The sequence below is a fragment of the Episyrphus balteatus genome, chromosome 2 (assembly GCF_945859705.1).
Source record: "Episyrphus balteatus chromosome 2, idEpiBalt1.1, whole genome shotgun sequence".
Lineage (NCBI taxonomy): Eukaryota > Metazoa > Arthropoda > Insecta > Diptera > Syrphidae > Episyrphus > Episyrphus balteatus.
Genome location: NC_079135.1, coordinates 70,460,738 through 70,485,913, shown reverse-complemented (window position 1 = coordinate 70,485,913; position 25,176 = coordinate 70,460,738). Strand labels below are relative to the sequence as shown.

The following is a 25,176-nucleotide window of genomic DNA, read 5'->3' as shown; positions in this document are numbered from 1 at the left end:
AGAAGTTAACTGTTTTTTTTTTTTTATAAATATCTAATTAAGGTCAAAAAATAAGGAATAATTAAAGTTGATATTAGGCACTAGATGAAAACCAAATATCACCATTGTAGAATTAATTTACTTTTCATCTCCCAAACAAACCACTTTTCGACACACTTGCTTAGATGCAACTTGTTGGATATATTGATTCTTTAAACTTTGCTTCAATAAAAAGCTCGCCGCCTTCATCGTATATTCCAATCAATATGTGTATACTGTATAGATAGATACAAAGTCTATATACTCGACCAAGTAACTTACATGTTTCTGCAGTTGCACATTTGAAATACTGAATAAAGAATATTCACCAGAGAGAATTTTATTGTACTCTAAAGCTTTAGTCACGTGTAAACGTGCGTGACTTAATATAAAGAATGAATTTAATCGCTGATTTTACTTTCATTTCAATTCTAGACTTCCATCATTCACTACACAAATAAATAATAATTCTTGAAAAATTTTACAAATAGTGTTTTTTTTTAAATTTAAGGTCACAAAAAGTGGAGAAAGAAGAAAAATAAAACAAAAACAGAAAATAAACAAGATGTAATTCGGTGCTAATCGATTAATAAATTTTAAAAATAATCGTTGTTAATGATATCGTAGACGCAACTTTAAATTAAATTCTTCCAACTGAATTTTCACCCTCTGTTCCAGTGTATGTATATTAAATTTGATTTTGTTGGAAAATTTACTTTTTTTTAATCAGTTGCATAAGAAATAATTGGTTTGTTTGTTTTTATTCGCATAAAAATACTATCTCAAACTACGTTATAGTTGCAGTTGTAATCATCTTAAAGTTGTTTAATTTATTTTCTATCTACTCGTATTATACAAGCCGGTTGTTGTTTAAGTGGTTTTGTTTGCAAAAATAGAATGGGTGATCGTGAAAATGACAAAAAAACGTCATAATTAAAAAAAAAAACTATAGGTCTAAATAAATATTTTACTGAGTGATGCCAATATTTAAAAACTATTGTGCTTAAAATGAAAGTAAAACCTCAGTGCCCAAAAATAACTAAAAAAGAAAAAGATGGACTTTGAATTAAAAATAATATACAACTTTAACTTTGTTTATTCTATATGATTTAGCAAGACAATTAATGTGGTTTAAATGTGCAAGGTTTTTAAAAAAAAATTTTGAGACATGTGCGCTGTTGACTGTTTCCCCCTATTTCGGACCTGAGATATCAATTGGCATCATTAGTTTTTCGATTTATCAGTACGACTTGGAACAAAATTTTTATCGGAAATTTTTTCAATAATTTTAAGCAATTTGCCCAGTTTAACTTTAAAGTCATTTTTCATGTTTACATACATATATTGCTATTCATTCTGCTCAAACGTTATTTGCTACCAGCTTAAAGACAATATAAACAATTTCGAGCAATTTATTTAACATTGTGTTGCCGTTGTGTTGTACTACATTTTTACTTGCGATATAGGTACTATATATCGTACATTCGTAAAAAAAAAAAAGTTGAGATAATATTTTTCCATGACATTACGATGTTAGAGAATGCCAAAAAAGTGGGTCCCGGAAGTCCGTCTGTCTGTCTATAAACGATGCTACAGCCTAAACGGATGGACCAATTGATGTCAAACTTGGTATGTAGCGTTATTTGGCGACTCTCCAGACGGGTTTTTGGAATTATTTTTTTTTTACCAAAAATAACGGTACTTGTCATATACCGATTTTAGTAAAATTGAAATATCTCAAAAACGGCTTCAACAATTTTGTTTAAAAAATTCAAATGTTAGTTTTAAGCTAAGGTCTGTCATTTAATGAAAATTTTTTTTTGAAAATCATTATTAACGGTACCTTCCATAGAACCGTTTTTTTTTCAAATTTAATTATCTCCAAAACTGCTTATTCGATTTCAACGAAACTTTTTGTGAAGAAAGCATTTATATAATTTAAATATAAACCAAAAATAAATAATTTTTGGATTTTTAAAAAAAATTTGAATTTTTTTTTTTGAAAAATCAAATTTTCGAAAACGGGACATTGAATTTTTTTGAAATTTTGTTTTTAAATGCTGATTAGTGATTTCTACAAAATGGCATACCAATTTTATTTAAAAACTTTTTTTCCAAAAAATTATTTATAAAAAATTAGTTTTTCTAAAAATGCATGTCAATATATCAATCAAAACTGCATACTTGTTTTGGAGGGCAATTTGATTTCAGATTTATTTTATTTTTTTTTTAAACGAATTTTATTTTTTTTTCCAAATTTCTATATAAAAAGTCTTAAAAATTTAGGCAACTTTAACTCTAAGAGCAAGTTCGTGCGACCCAAGTCATGCATTTTATTTTTTTTACATTTGAAGTCGATTTGTGAGAAAATTACTTCTACCGCCTAAACGATTTAATCTTGCCCTTCACTCCCATATAATTTTTTACTTGCTCTATATAACCAACATTACGACGATGAAAAAGTGGGTCTCGCAATCTGTCCGTCTGTGCGTCGGCTCTTCCCCAATATCAATTTTTTTAAATTTAGAGCCAGTCGTGCATTTTATTTCTTAAAATACTCTAAATATTCTTTTGACATCATTTTATTTGTGAAATTCAAAAAAAAAAAAGTTTTGAAAAAAAAATTATTTTTAGTTAAAAAAAAAAAAACAAAACGGCAACACCGTCAATTATTTTTAGAGATTAAAGTATTTTTCACTACCGACGTTTTAGATCAGAAATCATTAAAATTGGATCTGTAATTTGCTTAACATAATGAAACGATAACAATGCAAAAAAATCCTAATTTCTTGAATTAAAAAAAAAAATCGCTAAATTGTTAAATACTCGTAAATTGCTCAATTGTTTTTATTGTCTTTATGCTTGTAGTAAACAACGTTTGAGCAGAAAAAATAGCAATATAAACAAGAAAAATGACTTTAAACCGGGCAAAATGCTTAACATTATTGAAAAAACTTCCGAAAAAAATTGTGTTCGAAGTCGTACGTAAATCGAAAAACTAATGATGCCAATCGATTTCTCAGGTCTGAAATAGGGGGAAAAAGTCAACAGCACATTTGTCTAAGATTTCGACTTGCACAGTGAATGACCAACTAAAAAAGTTATAGTAACCTGTTTTATTAATATATATTTAAAGTTTGATAATAATTGTATGGGATATAATCATGGAGAGGTGAAAAATTTCCATTCCGTATAATCTTACCAATACTAAAATCGATAAGCGAATTCATCTCCTAATAAACCTGCAAAATCATTTCGGGAACGTATTGATCACTCCATTTATTTGAATTAGAATCTCTTTTGTTCCACTGATGACGGAAACGCAAACTTGACCTTTTATGTGTTATTCAACCAGAAAAAAGCATATGGTTAATGGTTGTGTTTAAAGTCCATGCAGTAAAAAATTTAACACAGATTCCAATAACAAAAACTGGCAATAACTTTAACTTTTTTCTTTCAGTAAAATGAGTTGGGATAAATAATTTGGAGCAAAATGAAATCAAATTGACTTTGGACTTTGGAGTATTTCCGTGCAATTTTTGTTATTGTACCTAAGAACAAAAATCTTAATGTTTCAATTTCATCCTGTTTCATTAATCTTTGTGCGTTGCGTTAAAGTAGAAAACACTCTGAGAGAGGACATTTCTAACATCTCCTATCGCTCTAGAAGGTTTTACTGAACATCTGTTTGAAATTCTAAAATGTTTCGAAAGCGGTTTTGCTTAAGGCGGATCTTTTTTGCACTTCTTTTCAAGGAGAGAAGCGCCCCATATATTTTTCAATTCTTTCCGTCTATTCTGTCTGAGTTCCTATTTTTTTTGCTGAATTATTTATTTTTTTGAATAAATCCGTTTATTTTTTTTTTTATTTCTTGAAAGTTCAAACAGATACCAAAACTGGCCTTATACTGTGTAAATCAGGTTTGTAAAAAATCTTTTTTTTTAATGCATTTTCTTTGCATTAAAAATTGAGAAAAAAGATTTATTGCAAATAAAAAACAATGCCTTACAAATAAAAAATGTTCACATTAAAAAAAATCCTATTTAAACTGGAAAATATTTGCAATAAAAATAAAAGTTCCAAATAATAACAAATCTGCAATGAAAAATAAAATTCAATGCAAATTGTGTGTATTAAATTTTTTTGTTACATATTCGTCGACTTCTTACAAATAATATTTGAAATATTACACTGGTTAACCAAATTAAACTTTTTTTTTGTTGCCGAAACAAAAATATACTTTTCTGAAGGTTTTCGGTGTGCTGAACTCGAATCCGAAGTCAAAAAAAATTAATCAGCTCCCGTTTTTGAAATATTACCGTTAGAGTATGCAGCGGACCTTATTCTTTTATATAAGGAAAATTGTTTGAGCATATTTAGTAACGGTTTTTATAAGAACTATTTATCACCTTTTTAAATCTGTTTAAATCTTTCCGATATCTTTTTTATTGCCCGAGACATCCTCAGTTGTTTGGTATTTTTATAAATTTTATAACTTCATTATCTCCTGTATGATATATGAAGAAAAACCCACTTACTTAATTTTAAGATATCTCGGGCAATACAAAAGACATTGAAAAGATTTGAACGGGTATCAAAAGATGGAAAACAGTTCTTATAGAAACCGTTACTTAATATTCTCAAAAAATTTTCCTTATACAAAAGAACAAGGTCCGAAAAAAAACAAAAACACATTTTCTAACGGTAATATCTCAAAAACGGGAGCTGATTAGTTGTTTCTGACTTCGGATTCGAATTCAACACACTGAAAACCTTTAGAAAAGTATATTTTTATTTCAGCAACAAAACCCTTGTAAACCAGTGTTATCATTAAAATTATAATAATTTTTTTTTTATTTGCAATAAATATGTTTTTACTTGCTCTATAAGGCAAGTATTGGTTTCGTGTAGAAAAAAAAATTGAGGTTTTAATCACAACCAACATTACGATGATGGAGAAGATAAAAAAAGTGGGTTTCGTCATGCCGTCCGTCGGTCTGTGCGTCCATCTGTACCTACATCGAGCTAGTACCTAAAGGGATGGATGGATTTGCTTGAAACTTGGTACAGATGATTTTTATGTAATTTTTTATTTTTTTAATATCTCCTTTTTAAAGCATATCTCCCATATAACGTTTTCGAGGTATTGCAATTTTCTCGAAAACGGCTCTAACGATTTTGATTAAATTTGGTGTGCGTAATAGTCTTATTGATTCTAACAAAACTGAATTTTTATTTTTTCTCAAAAAATGCGGAGAACATTTTTGAAAAAAAAAATTTAATTTAATTTTTTAACTTTCGATATTTTTTTTTTTTATTTTTTCTTTCGACACTAAACAAAATCTTAAAATTCCAAAAGGTATTTAAGATAAAGATACTTTGAACTACAAGAGCAAGTACGTGCGACCCAGTCTTGCATTTTATTTTTTTTTAATTTTAAATGCATTTTTTCTATATTGATATTTTCATAGGTAATCCTGGTGTAAACTACTGATAACTGATGACTGATAAAATACTTTCCTTTTATTGCTCAGAATTATTTTTTAGGTTTTATTGACCAATTGTTCAAAAAAAAAATGTTTACTGTTCGTTTTCAGAACTGAAAAAAGCTGTGTTTTAATTTCTTAGTGCTCCAAATCAGATCATGAATTTATTTGTGAAACAATAACAAAACAAAATCCTACTTTTGTTGTTAAGCTAATAAAAACAATGATCTGAATCTGATCAGGATCACGAGGAAAATAAAACACAGCTAAATAACACTATTAAATTCTGACAATTTTGTTCGCACTTATACAAAATTTTCAGATATGACTTTATATGTTGTGCTATTGAACAATAACTTTAAGATCATATCTTTTCGGTGGCCAGTTGGTTCTCCATTGTTGGGATTTTTTTTTAGTTAAGGGAAGATGGAATTTTCAGGATAACTGTTCCCAAGTGGCAAAAAGTATTTTTATAAGCTTAAGCTTTTAAAAACTTATCTTAGGTCAACAATTTTTCAAACGCATAGACATGAATGTACCTACCTACCTTTTTTTATCATTTAAATATACTAATCTTGAACTAGGAGTTTATTTTCTTTTTAAATTGTTCTTTTATTTGAATTATTGTGAATGTTGAATTTTGCATGTGATTTGAAATATAAAATGTACCTAAGCGTCTTCCGGCACTCGTTGCAGTAAATGCGACAAAGTCTTGCCTTATCTATCCCATCTCTGTCCAATGCCATAGAAATACCGCCATTACTTTTATCAAAATTTTAAAAACAACAAGAATTTTTTTAAATATACATACGAGTATGCATAAACAAAAAACTAAATACCCGTCCCTCAATTATTAAATTGTCATCACAACAAATCACATCTCACAATTCACCTTTTACCACCCTTTTATTTTTATAAAGAAAATGAATTTATATAATAATTGTTTCTGACGTTCACATCCTGAACTGACGGAAGTCATCCAGGATTCAGCACGTGTGTTGATTCTTTTTAACCACAGATATAGTACATTTTGTACATATCTACATAAAAATCTAGCAGATTTATACACAAGAATGAAAGGTCTGGTCTGACATTTCCACATCGACACCGGTTCGGAACATCCAATAAAAACACCCTTATTTTAATATGACGTATTCGTATACCAACAATTTCAAACTCGTAGTCGTAATGGCTTTACACAAAGCCACATTAAATACAAAAAAATCTTCAAAACAATTTCTCACGTGGTAAACGTGCGTGACTTTTTCTTGCAAATCTCAAAGTCCATCTTATAGATTTGTTTGCCAACATTTATGTATGCAAGTTCTTAGGTAGATATTATTGGAAAACTTATCAATACTGACTGAAGAGTCAAACCAAATGGTCGTTAGTATTACTTGTCTTAATATAAATCAATATTTTATTTATTTGCTTAGTTACTTTTGTTAAGATTTTTCCATTGTTGGAAATTTTTAGAATCGAGTATTATTTTTATTTGTTTAAAGTGCGACGGATTTAATAAAGTGAGTTTTGAGAAATATTTGATGAATAACTGAGTTGAATAATTTTGAAAATGTTCCAAGCTGTTTGTTTTTGCATAATACGTTCACTTTTAAGATTTCAATATGTACCATTTTGAAAAAAATATTTGATTAACTAAAGCAGATAAGAGACTTTTGTTAAGATCCTTAAGTTTTGAACTTATTCGAAATAAGTCATTCCAAAAACAACTGTTGGTTATTGACCAAGTGCTAAAGAAAATATTATGTTTGTGTTTGTCAGTGATATTTGAATCCTTTGGAACCTTAAACAGAATACAAAATTAATAGCGTCGACCAATTTAGCGGAAAGTGTTAATTTTCTTCGAGGAAACTCGCAACAGTTTTTAATATTCCAGGTGAACAAAGTATTTCGTGTGGAAGAATTGAATTTCCCTTATCTACATAATATTGATTTAAATTTTTGTTCCTTAGGTCTAGATCGAGCTTAATTTAAATACAAAAGTCTTTCCAAAAATTAAGCCGAGTTTCGAATTTTTACTAATTTCAGCCCACTTGTGCGCAGCTCCAGTTAAAAATTCACATTTTCGTTTCGAACGTTTTGTATCTGTCACAATTTAGCACACGGAGAAAAGAGAAAACAATTGGCTTATAATTATATTTATATTATACATATTTTCAATTTTATTAAATTTATTAAAAAATTTAAAATTTGTTTTTAAAAGTACAAAAACATCTTAAAGACTGGTTGTAAACTCCAAACCAAGTTATCAATTAATTAAACAATAAATAGTTCGAAAAAAATGTTAAAAATTTTTGGTTAGTATTTTTGTAAAGTTTTCTATGACTAACTACAAATTTTCAAAAGAAAATTATATATTTTTTGGCGATTTCAAAATTTGCCTATTGTTAAGAGCAAGTAAAAAATCATAGTTATATAGAATAGTGGAATTTCATTTATTTGACTGTTTTTAATTCTGGGGGTGACACCATAATTGCCGCACCGGGTGCCACCCATGCTAGCTACGCCTCTGCGTGCGACCCAGTCGTGGATTTTTTTTTTAACCCAAAAAATAGTCTTATCCAGCGTTGCCAACCCATTGAGTCAAAATTATGCCTCACTTGAAAAAAAATTATGCCTTTTCAAATAAATTATACCTCAATTTAAATTTCTTAGTTTATGCTTAAAAATTATATACAAAAAGTACACAAGTACACAAAACGAAATGTTTATTTAATCAATTTATGCATTAAGTCAGATAAACCTCAGATAGAGATTATTCCTAGGAATACAATTTTTTATATTGAAATTTATTCTTCACATAGTCTAAATGACGATTGAAAAGGCAACTTGTTTGTCACGTTACGGAAACGGAATATTTCAAGACGTTGCTTCATATAATTGGAAGAAATTAGCGGCCAATTTTTTTCACCAATAAAAAATATTAGCCTATTTGCAAGCGTTTTAGACCTTTTTACAGCAACAAAAAATAGATTCTTTTCTAATAAAAGTGATTACTAGTGTGAACAAAATTCTTCGAAAAATTAAACACTACCAAGAGTTAAATGGTAAAAACAAATTCTGTAGATAAAATTTCGAACAATCTTTATTTAAAAGATATAGAAAATATAAGTTTTTAGTCGTTTTATCAAAATATTTAAAAAATTATAAGAAACTTTTAAAATATAAATCAAGAGTAGAAAGAAAAAAATTGTGCCTTTTTGGCAAACAAATAATCCTCAATGCCTTAGCTAATAAAATTATGCCTAAAAGGCATAATTATGCCTCAGTTGGCATCGCTGGTCTTATCTAAAATTTGATTTTAACTATAAATGTTTTGTAACATAATATTTTTTGTAACATAATGTTTTGGCCCAATAATTTTGTGGTGTTTTAGATTGCGTTTTCCAATTATTTCTTTTTGGCAAAAATATTTTTTGTTTGATTTTGCTTGTCAAACTAACGGTTTGAAAAATATACAAATATCTATGCATTTTTCAAAACATTTTATGTATTCCTTCTTCATTTTTTCCGACATTTAACTCAAGACAAAGATTTGGCCCAAAAATTTCGTGACTGACTTTAAGTACTCAATTATTGTAATTTATATTATGCAGAAATTTAGAAACATAAAAACATTGATATTTTAGGAAAAAAAAACCAAGAATTACCTACCTATGCTATCGTCGCTGGCGAATTTCCGGCCGTCCGTCGGTATAAAAGTTTTTATTTTGTTAAAATATTACTACATTTTGCGTTGTAAAATTATTTGACGAAAAAAACACAAACAAATATATTTTGTCGCACATAGGGGTATTTCACCAAGAGGTGATCAAAATTATTTGTTAGTATTTTTTAACGAAAAAGGTTCTTAAAAAGTGTAACTAATAAATACAAAAATTACTTGCCATATTTTACAATTTTTGCAATTTGTTTTAACCAATAAGATATTTTCAATATAAAAAAGTTACACATACGCCACAGTGACCCGCAGTTGGATCGCATACAAAATAAATAAAACAAAATTTCGGTACCATTAAGTATCGCAAGCGAAAAAAGTATTTTTTACCCACTAACACATGCAGAAAACAAATAAAATCATATGTTCAAATGATAGGAAAAAATACTGCGAAAATGATGTAGTACTAAGTGTTTAGGTACCAAGGGCTACTATATTACTTTTTTGATAATTTTCGAATTTAAAATTAAATTAAAAAAACTTGCTTAAATTTATTATATAAATTTATATGTATAAAGGGGAAAAATTAAAAATAATGAATAGCTTAATAGACTGTCGTCACTTCAACCTAAATAGACATTTAGAACATTTTCATTAATTTACTCTTTCAATAGTCACATGATTCTCAAAAACTAATTTTTTATATTTTCAAAGATATAGATAACCAAATAACGTGAAAATGGAAGGCGAATCAACTGAATCAACGCACAATACAAAAGTGTCAGACTCAGCTTATTCAAACAGTTGCAGCAACAGTCAATCACAAAGAAGGTAATTAACTAAATATTGATGTTTTAAATATGACGTAATCCATTATTTCGAAAATCACACGGTTTTTTGTGTTCGAAAATACTTTATCCTTTTTTATCGAAATTGTATTCATATTTCGAACTTAAAATATACCTCCATTATTCCGTAAATAACATAATTCTATTTGGGAATTAAGAAAATTCATTTATGTTTCAAAAATTTTTAGAATTATGCCAATCTATGTTTATTATTTTGTAGTGGAAGCTCAAAATCTAGATTAAGTGGCAGCCATTCATCAGGAAGCAGCGGATATGGCGGAAAACCATCAACTCAAACGAGTAGTAGGTAAGATCTAATCAATATTTTATACAAAAGATAGAATTAATTTATTTAACTTCAACTTTTATCGTGTTTAGTGAGCTTCATACTATGCGTGGTATGGACAAAACACGTAAGAAGAAAAAGCAGAAATGTTCTACGCAAACACTTTCAAATACAATCGAAAATCCAGAAGAATGTGGTACATCCAAAGAAGTAAAAGCTGAAGAACAATTATTGGCTGCTTCAGAGAAAACTAATTGTGCGTAATATTAAAAATGAAACTTGGTGAAATATTTAAATTAATATTTAATTTTTAAATAGGTCAAATGGACGGCCAGGAACCATCTGTAAATGACGAGTTAACTGAACAGCAGAAGTCTGATAATTACTCACAATTTACAACTTCATCCCCTTCACCAGGTACATACAAAAATAAAGAATTAAAAAAAAAAAACATACAATTGTAGTATTTTGATCTGGCAGTGCTGTTGGAAAAATTTAAGTCATAAAAGTTGTAGCTTATTTTAAAGCTCCTTCATATTAAAAATAAATACAACATCATACTTACAATTTTGGGTGTATGGCAAGAATTATTATTGTCCTGTTGAATAATGGATATGCAAGTGTCTCCAAAAATCTTCAGCGCCGAGAGCTCTCATACATTTTCCAGAAATCGTAGGTAAACTTCTCCAGTGACTTTCGATTTTAGAAAGACTATTCTACACTTTTCATCTCTAGACTATCACACGTCCAGTTTTGGTCTCTTCGCGCATGAATACTCCCATCTTTAGCATGAAGCTTTTACCTCATTTCCTTGGAAATGATAACATTGATCCACATAAATCTTGAGTCCAATAACAATTTGACTTAAAATTGACTCAAAAATTTGTTTAAAAAAACTTTGTACATATAAACTTATGATGTTTTTTTTTTTGGGTCATGCAAACAACTGGACAACAACTTCCCATAAAAGTTTGCCTCAGACAAATATGCTACTAAATCCATTGGTGCATTTCGGCAACACTGGTCAGTTCTCAGTTTTATTTTCGTATTAAACTCCAAAATCAAGCCTTACTTTGAAACTTTAAACACACTTTTTATGGAAAATTAAATTTTCTTTCAGATTAAGACATTTAAAATAAAATGCACGACTGGGGTCGCACGTATTTGCTCTTATGGAAAAAGTAACTCTAATGTCAAAGCTTTTTTTTATTGAACAAAAGTAGGGAAAATTTAAAATTTGATATTTTTAAGGAATTTTATAAGTAGTGTAAGAAAAATAAAATCTGTTTTTATAATTAATTAAACACCGTTTTAAATGACCTTTTCCACAAAATCAAATATTTGATTTCTTGTATAAAAAAGAATTTTTAGAAAAAAAATGTTCATATTCGTTAGAACCGTTTTAAAAAAAACAAATTTTGCATATATAAAAATATTCTAACATTTTTCAAAAAAACAAGTTGGTATACCTACCATTTTTAGGAAAATATTATTCAACACATAAAAACGAAATTTTGGAATAATTCATCAACAGGTTTTCAAAAAATTGTTTGTTTTCAAAAAAAAATTTTGAAATATTTTTTCTCTAAATCCATATATTTTTGGATTTATTATTTATTTTGAATTTTTTAAAATTTGTATATAAATGTATAGATTATTTTAAAGTTTCTGTATACAAATTTTGGTTAAAATGGGCTTCGTAGTTTACGAGAAATTCATAAATCAACAAAACAGTTCTATGGCAGGTACCGTTAATAACGGTACAAAAATTTTATTTTTATTTAAAAAGAAGGTTTTTATGTGAAGCACTACATACAAAAATTTAAATCAAAATCGTTAGATCCGTTTTCGAAAAAAGTTAACTTTTCTATTTCCGTTATATGACAGAAACCGTTAGTTTTGGTCCTAAAAAAAAATTTCAATTTGTCCTCTAGGGAATCACTCAAAACTGTTAACTACTAAGTTTGAAGAAATTGCTCAAATAGTTTAGGCTGTAGCTTGAGGTACTTACAGACGGACAGACAGACAGAATACTTTTTTAGCATTCATCATCATCGTAATGTCATGAAAAATTGTTATCTCGAGTTCGTTTTTTTCCGAATCCTAAGCTTGTCCTATAGTACCTATATCGCAAGTAAAAATTTTAAAATTGGTTTTGAATAAAATGCTTATCTAAAAGGATATTAACTTTTTTTTACTAAACTACTTGATATTTGGTTTCTCAGGGTAAGGCCTACTTTTATAGCAAGGAATCATATTCAGCAATAAAACTCTTGAACAAATTTGTTCTATTCTTGCCCCGGAGCTCTAGTCTATTAAATAGACTATTAGGGTAAAGCTGAATGAATTTATAGATCTTAAATTTGGAGAACATTATTTTTCCGTAACCCTCTAATTATTCAAAATTTTTACGAAGTACTAAAAGGGGAACCTTCATTGGCCTCCCATGCCTTAAGCCTCACAAACCTGGTTTCAGGATTTTGGGTATTTTATACCTGTAGATCACCTGGTCACCCTTATCATTTCATATTATAATCCAGACTACACGATTTTGTGCACTTATTTTTCCTTACTTAACTATAAGATTCTTTATACAAAAAAAATTCAAGTTTTTTTAAATTTTATTTGCAGCAACAGGCGAGTACACGTCATCAAAACCAGAAAAGTCTGCACCTGTTACTTTAAAATCAGACCAGAAATCAGTTTCAAGATCAGAGAAAATTAAAGAGGTAGATACGACTTCCAAAACCTTTAGATATTCAAATTTCAAAAGATTTTTTGAAACAAAACAAAAAAATTTTCATTTATCTCTCTACTTAAAATGTTGCTCAAACTTTTCTATTCTAATTTTTAGGAAAGTTTCTGTTGTGTTATATCAATGCACGACGGTGTTGTTCTCTACACAACCCCAACAATAACAGAGCTTCTAGGATTTCCACGAGACATGTGGGTGGGTAGGTCATTCATTGACTTCGTACACACCAAAGACCGAGCCACTTTTGCAAGTCAAATAACAACTGGAATACCTGTGGCTGAAACACGTAGCACCATCACAAAAGATGCTCGTACGTCTTTCTTTGTTATGATTCGACGTTATAGAGGTTTGAAATCGGGTGGCTATGGTGTCATTGACAAGGCACTTATGTATGAGCCATTTCGTTTGTCCTTGACTTTTCGAGAAGCCCCAGAAGAAATTCGACCAGATGGCACTGTGGAAACATCTGGAACAACTATGCTTTTAGTTATTTGTGCTACTTACGTTAAGAGCTCTTACAAAGGTTTCAAAATACAAATGCATTGAATGTTCAAATAATATTTTAATTTTTTTTTTTTAGTACCAAGTGAAGTCCTATCTCACAAAAGTCCCAAGTTCTCAACCCGGCACACAGCAACTGGAATTATTTCCCATGTTGACAGTTCTGCTGTATCACCTCTAGGTTACCTTCCACAGGATTTGATTGGTAGAAATATTCTTGATTTTTACCATCATGAGGATTTGATTCTTCTGAAAGAAATTTATGAAACAATTATGAAAAAGGGTCCAACAGCTGGAAAGTATTTTTGTAGCAAACCATATAGATTTTTGATACAAAATGGTTGTTACATTCTATTCGAAACCAAGTGGACAAGCTTTATGAATCCATGGTCAAGAAAACTAGAATTTGTCATGGGTAATCATAGAGTCTTTCAAGGTCCGAAGAATTGTAATGTTTTTGAGCCTGCATCGAATGCAAAAACTTCACTTTCCGAAGAAACTCGTAATCGCAGTAATCGAACAAAGGAAGAGATATTGAAATTATTATCAAAAACTTTACCTAAAGCTTCAGATACTGTTAAGCAACAAGTATCAAGACGTTGTCAAGCACTGGCATCTTTGATGGAAACAATTATGGATGAGGTTTCTCGACCGGATCTTAAATTAGATCTACCACACGAAACAGATTTGACAATCTCGGAAAGAGGTTCCGTAATGTTGGGTGAAATCTCACCCCACCATGAATATTATGACAGTAAGTGCTCAACTGAGACACCGCCCAGTTATAATCAACTAAACTACAATGACAACTTGCAGAGATTCTTCAACAGCAAACCTGTAACGGCTTCTGAAATTGTTACACTCAAAATTGAACAACCATATAATGAGCCAGTAGATGGAGGCATTGCTCTAAGTCCAATAGAATGCTTCGAACAAGGTGGTGGTAGTGGATCATCTGGAAATTATACAACAGGTAGCCATTTTCATATGGGAAGCATCACAAATACCAGTAACCCCGAGACAGGAACGTCATCAGAAAGCGTTCAATTGCAGTCACTCACAGAATCGTTGATAAATAAACACAATGATGTCATGGAAAAGTTAATGCTTAAAAAACATCGAGAGTCAAGAGTTCGACTTGGGAAGAAAAATCTTGAAAAGTCTCAGGACATAAGCATTCATGGAATCAAACGATTCGGATCACATTCCTGGGAAGAAGAAGTAAACAGGGCATCCAAGCACAACCATTTAAATCCCGGCGTCCAGATGGGTGAAGCAAGTGAACTGGCCAATACTAAAAAAATGTTTCCACAAATGCAGTACTTTGGTACTCTTGGCGAACAGTGTGGCATACCGGCAGCTGGACGAACCAATATGTGGACACCATTATCAGTTGGTATGCCTCATATGCCTCATACGGCACAAACTGCATCAGCAATGAGTCAGTTTCCAGCACAACAAAGCATGTTCCCGGCACTTTATTATATTCCAGCACAAACTAGCAAATATATTCATGACATTAAAACAAGTGCCACCGGTCAACCAGTACATTATTCAGAAGGTTTAATATATCCACCTCCGCCGCTTGTCTATTTACATCCCACAATGGTGCCGATGTCATTTGCAAATCTAACCAGTTCTGTGGCACTACCGGATCAGATGAGCCGAACATCAACTTTTACAACGGTGATTTGTTTGATGAAATAAATAAATACATTTAAATTAATTTATAAATTTGTTTTTTCATTACCAAGACACAATCTTTGATGGCTGCACCAAATCAAACAAAGACGCTTGACTCTTATCATCCCATAACATCTGGACAACTGCAAAGATCGTCCTCGCAGGCAACGTCAGTGAAGGCGGAACCAGGCTCAAATATGGTAAGTTAATAAGTTTTTAAATTATCTTTCACATTTCTTGAACTTCAAATATTATTCAGTGTTAATTTGAGATACCAACAAAAAGTATTAGTTGGTCTGAAGGACCGCTTAAACTAATTATATACTCAGGGCATCAAACGACAAGCCATCAAACGCTATTTCTTACTAGTGATCCCTCCATTTAAGGAAATCTAGTTAGTTGATTCTTTCATGGTCAATCTGAACTTAAAACGCAATCTCGATCGATGGGAACACTGCTCCTCATCCCACTTTATTGTTGTTGACATGTCTCATTTTCTGAAAAGCTGACTTTCCGTTCTATCTGTTCTGTGCACACTTTTTCTTTGCTTCATTCATGCAATATTCGAAGACTACATCGAGGCGTGGTTTTTCATTTCCGTCATATATTTTTACTCTCCACTCTTCGGTTTGAAATCAGTTGGTGATTTCCCTGAAAACTTCTCTTTGTATGCTTATCATCCTCGTCTCCGCAAAAAATTCTGTCGGTTTGTTTCCGGAAATGTTTTGGGGTTGGCTGGTTTGACCTTACGACACCTCCCGGTCTCATATTATATTACATTGCCCAACAACTGAGTCAGATGGTATTTGTAACATGTAGGGTTTTTCTGCTTCTTCTGAATATTTTAAAAAATAGTAAATGAATTAAAGAAATTAAAATTAAAACAATTCAAGCCAATTAATTTATGAACTTTCGTTACAGGCTCTTTCAGATGTATCCAAAAAAGGAATAGTCGATTCACCAATTCAATCAGAAACTGAAGATTACGTCGCTGAACAACATATTGAAATAATTCATAATGTAAGTAACATGCTATTATAATAAAATGTTTAATAAATAAAATAAATAAATATTTTTTATTTAATTTTAGCAAAATACTGATAGTAATGGCAACAATGACGACATGGATGGTTCAAGTTTTTCAAGTTTCTATTCTTCATTCATAAAAACAACCGATGATTCTGAAGGTCCACAGGAAAACGAAAAAGAAACCAATTATAGAAAATTTAAAGTAGGATTAGTAGCTAATTTGATTGAAACTGGGGGAGAAGAACAAACACAACATGGAGATGGATAAAATAAATTAGTTTTATTTTCTTTGCATTTAAAATGTACCTATGTCACAAGAGAAAAACAAAAACTTAAGACATTTAATGTACCTATGTATACAATTTATAAGCACTTTTATGTGTGTACTTTCTTTTTTGAAAGTATACTTTTGCACTTAATGTCAAAATTTATATAAATATTTATGTAAGGTTTTCTCCATGGAATGCTACACAATTTAATTTATAAAATAAGCTCGAGTTTTTACTGAAAAGCAAGAATAAAAGTTAACTGTGCTAAACAAAGGACATTTCCTAGGCTTACTACTTTCAATATGTAGAAGATAACGCAGTTCAAAAAAACACAGAATTAAGTTCTGTTCAAAGAAAACTACCGTTACAGTAAAAATAAACCATCGTATGTCTTTCAATCTATTTAGTTGACAAGAGTCATACATGAAAAAAAAATTAGTAGAATCGTTTTTGAGAAACATAGTTTTTTTTCATAATGGCTACTACTCGTATATGATAAATACCGTTAACTTTTTGTTACCCCAAAAATAAAATTACGTATACGCTACAGTGGACAATTAAGGTTGCTATTATGACTCGCGAGTCATACGTTCGACTCAAGTCGAATATCACTAAAACGCTAAATCGGTGGTTAGAGGCCCAACATTTTAAACGATTTAGTAAAATGCTAAAACCATTTTATTCAGTTACTTAGTTGAAAAACAGACTGCTTTTTTACTTAGTAGCTTCCTAAAATGGCTTAAGCATTTGACTTGTATATTTATATTTTTAATGCAATTTTTAAATTGGGAACTTATTTTCAAAACTTGATCTGGCTTGTTGCTGTTCGTTTGGGATTACTGAGATGACAGAGCACATCTTAGTTGCTCTAATTGACCTTTAACGAATAAAATTACCCATTAACATAGCTCAGTAAAACTTATAATTTATAAACAACAACAAATGATTGCTAAGGATAAGAAAAAGTATTCGTTTGTTATGGTTTACAGAGAAAATTTTTTTCTAAGCTAAAACATTTTTGACCCTTCAACAACAAAGGATCATTAATAATAAATAAAAGTAACCGTTTGTTGTTGTTTACAATATAGAATGTTTACTCAACTTAATGCTGAGTTACCACAAAAGCACAAGCTATCAAAACGGTGATAGCGAAAACTAATTTGGTTTTCAGACCTGGTGCTCTTTGAACCGCCATGGCTAACTGTCTACCATATTCACGTTCCCATCTTTCCTTAAATCTAGATTCTTTGAAGTTATAAAACGTGTTCGCTGTGTTTCTCTTTTTAAATATATTTTCCTTGTTTATTTTAATACTAAAATTACGAATTAGACCTGTAAAACTAGATTATCATGTATGCATTACTTTTTCTTTTGTTTCTTAGCAGGCACACAAACATTTGTTTTGTCTACAAATTTCCCTTTTGTTTCTTGAAACCTTTGAAGACCGGAACAGAATAAAACCTGAAATATTAGCAAATTATGAAATACAAATACATTTAAAATAATTTAAAATATCATTTTACCGCTTGAGCCCAACCAGCATAATCTCCATAAATCTTTCGAAAGTGCTCAGCAACTTCTTCGTATATTTTCGGTGTAACTGATTTAATGCCACTTAAACGTGGTAAATATGAAGCTTGAGCAATTTTGTAGATATGTGTATCAATTGGTACGGATTCCAAATGATTTAAAGCCATCAAACATATACAATCGGCAACTTTAAATCCGATTCCAGGTAGGGTTACTAACTCCACCCGAGCTTCTTTGAATGATAAGCTTCTTAGCTTTTGAAACCAATCATTACCACCAGATTCGTTAATTTTTTTAACACTTCCTGCAATGAATTTAGCTCGATAGCCAAATTTTGCTTCTCTGAGAGCAGATTCAAGCTGAAAATATTTACAATACAATACCTAGTATGTATTTTATATAAACAAGGAAAAAATAACAAACCTCATTTTGATGATCACACAATGAGCTTAAACTGGGAAACGAGAAATAGTCGACGCCTTCATATGAACATATTTTACTGCCATATTTTGAACACAACCATTGCACCATTGTTGATATTCTGAAAGTTTTTTTTTTTGTTTTTAAAGGCTGTATATTAAAACACTTGTTAAATACTACGCGCGGTTTATCTTTCATGGGGTAAGTCTGGACGTAGTGGCTAATTCAAGTAAGGGACTAAGATGTTTGTATATCAAGCAAATGCGCTCCTTTCTCTCAGAAGGAAGAAGAAGTCCTCAGGTCGCAAAGGAGAAAATTAAAAAAAAATTACTTAACATAGGAATATATTCACTACACTGAAGATTTTTGTTTTGTAAAGTGCAATAATAAGTTGCCATCAGTGCACATTATTCGTAAACATGTACATATATGGAGCTGTTAAATCAACCTCTTGACTTGAAGGATTGAAAGATTGGTGGCTATCTTCTTTTTTTTCCTTTTCTAGGCTCTGTTATGATCTCGATGTTGAGGAAAATCAAGATTAAAACAAAACAAAAATCAAACTCAACAGAAAAATTAAAAGAAGCAGAAAACAGGACTCTTTGGACTTTGTGAGTAGTGCAAACCAAGCTGGGTTTCGGATTTACATGGCACCATAACATGTTTTTAGCATAAGACCCCGTCTTTCTTTTGCAGGACTACCACTAACACCAAGTACAGAGAAACTCTAGACATAGCCTAGGTTTAATAAGAAGTACCTTTACTCTTATGTTGGGTATCACAGGGCGACCAAAACGAGAAAATACAGGGGTAAAAAAAAAAATTTTAGCCCTTTGAGGATTTCTTTAGCTGGGGCTCTATTTCATATTACGAAACGAAAGGCAAAAAAACGATACAGGACAACGATAGTCACGACATAGAGCGATTTAGTACAATGATAACGAATCCATGTACCAACTTCACGCCTATGTAAAGGTGTCAAAAAATAAGTAGACAAATAAAATCTTCAGTGTGAACAAAATTCGTTTACTTTTCTTGGGCTAATAACACTGGTCGGCAACGAAAATGGAGCTTGAACCAAACCAAGGACTTTTGTGTGCTGATTCCGAATCTGAAGTCAAAATTTCACTGGCACGTCAAGTTTTCGAAATATTTAAATAATAACAGGTCAAAAACGCGTTTTTGTGGTACTTTTGAAGTTGAATTTCATCACCGTTAAATTTTTCTTTCGCAAAACTACATATATGCAATATTCAAAAGCCATATTTTATCGTCTTAAATACGTTTATTTTTATTTTCAAAATTATTTTTTTCTAAAAGATATTTGGTATAGAAAGGTATGATATCTCAAAATCTTGGTGGTTAAGGTAACTTATGGTTTTTGAAGCAGATTTGAAGTAAATTTCAGTTTTCGACTCCTGATATGGTTGAAAAAATAGCAAAATTTTACAAAAAAATAATATTTTTAGATCAAATATCAAAAAACATTTCATTTAAAATTAGTTTTTGGGACTTAATAGTGATGAAATTGTGATGAGCAGAGCTCAAAAACCAGACATGATGGAAAAAATCTATAAACTGTTTTAAATTCAGCATACTCAAGTTTATTAAAATCACCTTACAGAGTTCTTGCTCCCGACTTTTTTTGTTTTTTTTTTTGCCGACCAGTGTAATTAATATTTTCTATTCAAAAACATAGTAAAATTAAAGTTATGGACATAATTTGTGAATTAGACTGTTTATTTTATGAGTTTAAATAAGAAAATCATCTTTCTGAGAACTTTATCTCTGCCATTGCCAATAGGCCATGAAGATTGAGATCAATAGTTTGTTTTATCGTTTTGTTGTGTTGTGGTGCTTTAATAGTAATGAGAAATTTGCTTCTTCGTTTTAATATTTGAGTATGTTTATATATTTTATGTTCATTTCAATCAATGGAAATAAAATTGAATTCGAAGTTTGGCAAACGAGATCGAAAGTAAAACGATAGGTAAAAGACAATCGTAAGCATTAACGAGTATCGTTGAAATCAAACGATTATCGTAGTACCTAATCGCATTTGAACAAGAACGAAGTAGTTTCAACGATAATCGTTTTACAAAATTATTTCTAACAAAGTGTGAAAAAATCTACTTAAGTTTAACATATACACATGATTTTTTAAATATGGAAGAATTTCGGAGTCCTATGTCAAATCTCATTTGTGAAAAACTCCGTTTGAGTCGGAAATATCATGATCTAAATCAGGGTGATCTTAATTAAATCATTTGTTCGCAACATGCAAGTCAAAAACAGTCATTCCAGTAATTAACTGTTCCACTTATCAGTAAACAAATTACTGAAACATTTTGCTTGAATAAATAGTTATAAAAGGTTGTGGCTGGTGTTCTGTAACATTAAATTCTTTGCACCCGACCCGGTCGAGTTGAAAGAAGTCATATTTAGACTTAAGTGGAGCTGACGGTCTTACTGTCGAACTATTTAAAGTTTCAGCGATGATTTGGTTTTGAGTATGCACCAATTCATCCGCCGAATTTGGTGGGAGAAAAGCATGTCCGTAGAAGGCAACCTCAGCATTGTTTGCCCAGTCTTTAAGAAAGGAGATTCTCTTAATTGCGTTAGCTTCCGAGGGATCAGTCTCCTCAACATCGCCCATAAGATATTCTTTGCCGTATTGTCTTTGTAAAGCCCTTTGTCAATCAATCTGACAGATTCTTATGATTGTGGACCAAGAAAGTCCACTATCGACCAAATATTAATATAACTGCATATCTAGGAAAAAACCCATGAACATCAAATCAATACCCATCACTTGTGCATCGATATCAAGGCAGCGAATGACAGTATCTATTGAGACGAGTTGTATAGAGCCATGTCTAGTTTTAGCATCTCTGCGAAACTCATCCGCCTATGCAGAATGACGTTGGAGAAAGAACACACTGCTAGGTTATGGTCGGCAGAGAACTTATCGATACCTTTGATGTCAAAAAACGTTTAAGACAAGGCGGCGCGCTGTCATGCGACCTAATTAACATCATCCTTGAAAGAATAATACAGAACTCTAAAGTCAACACAAAGGGCACCATCTTTCAAAAGACTGCCAACGATATTGACATAATCAAAAGAACACAGCGCGGCGCGTCTTAAAGGTCAATGAGGGCAAAACAAGTATATGCTGTCGTCAAAAAAGGAACCTCAACACCAAAGTTTTAGACAATACGTGACTATTCACAATCATAACTTTGAGGTTGTTAAAGACTTGGTCTATCTAGGCTCCCTTTTTAATACAAACAACAACACCAGCGCTAAAGTCTTAACTCCATTGGCTCAAAAAGTGAAAAAGTGCAAGTGAACATTTTTGTATAGTTGTTTGGGCTAAGAAATTAAAAAGACAAAAATTATACAGAAAGCTTATCTTGGTCTAAAAAGCAAAAATATTTCACTTTTGTACTTTTGCAAAAAGTGGGGAATGCAGTTAAGGCTTTAATCTTGCCAATCGCTGCTTTTTTCCTTTGAGAAGGCAATTGACCAGCAAAGCCCTCTCAAGCAACTTAAGTGCCCATATAGGTGTAGTGTGGTCCTCGATATATAATGCAAAAAAATAAACCATATAATTCATTAGTTCCCCACCCATTATTTTGCTACAGACATCAATACCAACATATGCTGAAAGTTTTAGCCTTCAAAACTAAAAGGAAGAGGGCGCTCATCAGCTTTGGAATATTAGACTTTGTTACCCTTACCTTACCCTTAATATCTGATTATGTCGTATTAGGACTTGGCTTGAGGTTGCAATTTGGATTAAACATGATAAGCACGCATGTTCCCGACAACCAAGTAAATGATTTTCATGTTTCTTTGGTTTTGAGTCACTAGCTCGTATTTCATTGATTAATACTGTTTTGATAACTTTAAGCAAAAAATACTTACAGACGAATTTAAATGAACAAAAATTATTATCTGTGAAAATATCACTTAACTATTGGTTTTTTATGAAAAACTTTACCACATCGTAACTTAATTCACTTGATAAATCAAAACAAGAGTTAATTAATAAGCATGAGGACCCAGCTATACCAGCATCTGAGCAAAAACTTTGAGCCTGTTGAGCGCCCACTTACACTTCACCTAAAAAGCTGAAATTTCACGTGTGTAATACAAAACACATATGCAACCAATTTTTGAGTGGGGAACAACGGAAATGTAAAAACCAAAAAATTGGACCACCCTAATATAGGGACACATAAGACGCTTATCATCACAATCCAGCTATATGATATGATGGACTTTGACGAAGCCGGATGAAAACTCTTTGGATTGGATCAGTATTTATATCTTGCTGATTTAACTGCTGGAAAGCCACAAATTAAGAAAGCTTTTGGCAGCTTAATGTGTCGCGTACACAAAAAACCGCCTTCGATTTTAGCTAGGGAGGATATGCCAGATCTGGGCAGGCTACACAACATGCCAGCTACAAGCTGGCAAAGAAAAACGTGTTTAACTCTTGTTAATCAGCCAAGAAAACAACCCACCAACTTGATGTGCGCAATTTGAGGACAAATACTCCGTTAGTTCTTTTATATTAAGCTTTTCATGGACTAAAAGGACTAGATTTGATTTTACTTTATTGAAATGTCAAATAGATACCTATTACCCTCAAGTTTACCGTACATTAAAAGTAATATTAGGATGAAAAATCTTACCTTTTAATGTGATTGTTTTGGCTGCATATAAACGAAAGAATTGTCTCGAGCGGTTCTTGATCCAACACCCGAACTGCTTTGAGTGCTTGTGATGTTTCTGCAAAATGTCTATGAGCTCTCTTCCATTTCTCACAATTGCCACTCAAATCGAAATCCAATCTTAAATATTTTTCGAGTAATTTTGTAAAGTATTCATCAGGATGCTTTTTATTGGAGAAAACTTTGTACTTTATTGTTGAAGGTGTTTGATGTAGTTCCCAGAAACATTCAAAAGCTACACCTTGCCATTTTTCTTCTTTTTTATCATTTGTATGTTTTTCCCATCTAAATGAAATGATTTAAAATCTAATTGATAAAAAGGATGAGAAAAATTCATGATTTTACCGGAAACTTTGACCACCTAAAAGTGTGAGATCCAAATTAAGTTGATCTTTTGGATATGAAAGTTTTCCTTTAACACAAGTGGACATTTTGGGGTAATTTGATAAAAAATTTATTCGATACAGTTTCAATAACATTCAGAGATAATGCAGATTATGCATTATTATTTAAAAAGCTTATTTTGTTAACAAAACAAGAACATTTAACGAAGACGGAATAAACAATATTGCAAGACCGTTTTATTTTTGTTTGTAATTTTGAAATATGTTTCAAGCAAAAGTGTGCTGACAAGAGAAAACAAGAAAAAAAACACATGGTGGTCGCATTCAAAGCTGAAAGTAAAAGGCAGCATTCAGCATTCAAGGAATCAGATTTCAGCTACACGTAGCGATTACAAATTAGGGGTATTCACGATTCGATGCAAATGGTTTTGTATCGCTTAAAGCCTGGTACGCTGCTCGCGCTAAATTTTAGCTCCCATACAAATTATCGAAAAATTTTATCTCAGCTAAAATGGATCCCATACAAATTATCGATAACTTGTATGGGAATTTTATCTTGGCTAAAATTTAGCGCGAGCAGCGTACCAGGCCACTTTTTGAAAAAATACAAAAGTGAAATTATTTTTTTTTCTGGCTAGAGCAATTTTTTTGTAAGAAAAAGAATACAAATTGTTTTTTAGACCAAAAAATAAGCTTTCTGCATCATTTGTTTTAATTTTCCATCCCGAAAAACTATACAAAAATGTGTTTGAAAATTTTCACTTTTGTACTTTTTCACTTTTTGAGCCAATGTAGTTAAGCCTTACACCACTTTTTGAAAAAGTACAAAAGTGAAAATATTTTTTTTCTGGCTAGCACAATTGTTTTGTGAAAATTCTGGTCAACAGATGGAGAAAAATAAGAGATAGAACACGAGTTGTAGTATGCAAAAATATGAGAAAAAACCCGACAAACAATTTTGGTTCTATAAAGCTTTACAGATGCAACTGTTGCTTCTGTAAAGCATTATATAAGCAAAATTGTTAGAAGGGAAAGAGATGAATATAGAAATCTGTTTCGAATTTGATCCAGATCGTTTTATACTAGGGGTATTCACGATCCGATGCAACTGGTCTTGTATCATTGCAAAAGTGTAAAATCTTACAACACTACAACAACAAAATATATGAATTGAAATTTTACAATGGTCTTGCACTTTTGCTATACCCTAACCCTATTGCAAAATAAAAATACAATGGTGTAAATTTTTTTTGACAGATGGCAGCTCGCCGTCGCGTGTCGTCAATGATGAACAATTTATCTTTTTTATTCTTATTCTTTTTTATTTGATGTAATTTGTGAAAATAAATTAACCCGAACACAACAAAGAATGAAATTATAAAAAAATTGAAAAAAAAAGAAGAAGCATCGGTGGAAAGACAACTCCGTACAAAAAAAGAGTGAAGCTGATATAAATCATATCATGGATTCCATTCAATATTTACTATAGATAAGAAGAGGTGCGTTCACGATCTATTGTAAAAAAATAAAATTTTACACTTTTACTAGGCCTGTTGCACCAGATCGTGAATACCCCTACTATGTTT

General features: G+C 31.1%; 2 protein-coding genes across 3 annotated transcripts; one reads left to right on the top strand and one right to left on the bottom strand.

Moving 5' to 3' along the window:
- Window positions 1–473: 473 nt before the first annotated feature.
- On the top strand, window positions 474–16,842 carry LOC129911545 (period circadian protein). 2 transcript variants are annotated; one of them, XM_055989375.1, is made up of 11 exons: window positions 474–695; window positions 9,898–10,014; window positions 10,252–10,338; window positions 10,410–10,573; window positions 10,636–10,734; window positions 12,949–13,046; window positions 13,172–13,595; window positions 13,653–15,259; window positions 15,328–15,456; window positions 16,178–16,276; window positions 16,347–16,842. In XM_055989375.1, exons 2-11 carry the CDS (start codon window positions 9,923–9,925, stop codon window positions 16,551–16,553), a joined length of 3,006 nt encoding a protein of 1,001 aa, XP_055845350.1. In that variant the 5' UTR covers window positions 474–695; window positions 9,898–9,922; the 3' UTR covers window positions 16,554–16,842. The 2 variants fall into 2 exon arrangements, with proteins under 2 accessions (XP_055845350.1, XP_055845349.1); XM_055989374.1 differs by having other exon boundaries at window positions 474–697; window positions 9,904–10,014.
- Window positions 16,843–17,834: 992 nt separating this feature from the next.
- LOC129911547 (N-glycosylase/DNA lyase) lies at window positions 17,835–23,822 on the bottom strand. Its single transcript, XM_055989376.1, has 5 exons — window positions 23,592–23,822; window positions 23,208–23,531; window positions 18,508–18,625; window positions 18,078–18,443; window positions 17,835–18,015 (listed from the first exon to the last, which is right to left on the bottom strand). The coding sequence occupies exons 1-5, from the start codon at window positions 23,723–23,725 to the stop codon at window positions 17,914–17,916; spliced, it is 1,044 nt and encodes a 347-aa protein (XP_055845351.1). The 5' UTR covers window positions 23,726–23,822; the 3' UTR covers window positions 17,835–17,913.
- Window positions 23,823–25,176: the final 1,354 nt, after the last annotated feature.

Bases quoted from the DNA above. Each gene is read 5' to 3' on its own strand.
- LOC129911545 (XM_055989375.1), top strand. From the start codon at position 9,923: ATGGAAGGCGAATCAACTGAATCAACGCACAATACAAAAGTGTCAGAC. The intron at 10,339-10,409 runs GTAAGATCTAAT...TATCGTGTTTAG, and splicing joins TCAACTCAAACGAGTAGTAG to TGAGCTTCATACTATGCGTG. The intron at 13,596-13,652 runs GTTTCAAAATAC...TTTTTTTTTTAG, and splicing joins CGTTAAGAGCTCTTACAAAG to TACCAAGTGAAGTCCTATCT.
- LOC129911547 (XM_055989376.1), bottom strand. From the start codon at position 23,725: ATGTTATTGAAACTGTATCGAATAAATTTTTTATCAAATTACCCCAAA. The intron at 18,626-23,207 runs GTAAGATTTTTC...AAAAACTTTCAG, and splicing joins CAAAACAATCACATTAAAAG to AATATCAACAATGGTGCAAT. The intron at 18,444-18,507 runs GTTTGTTATTTT...AAATATTTTCAG, and splicing joins TGTGTGATCATCAAAATGAG to CTTGAATCTGCTCTCAGAGA.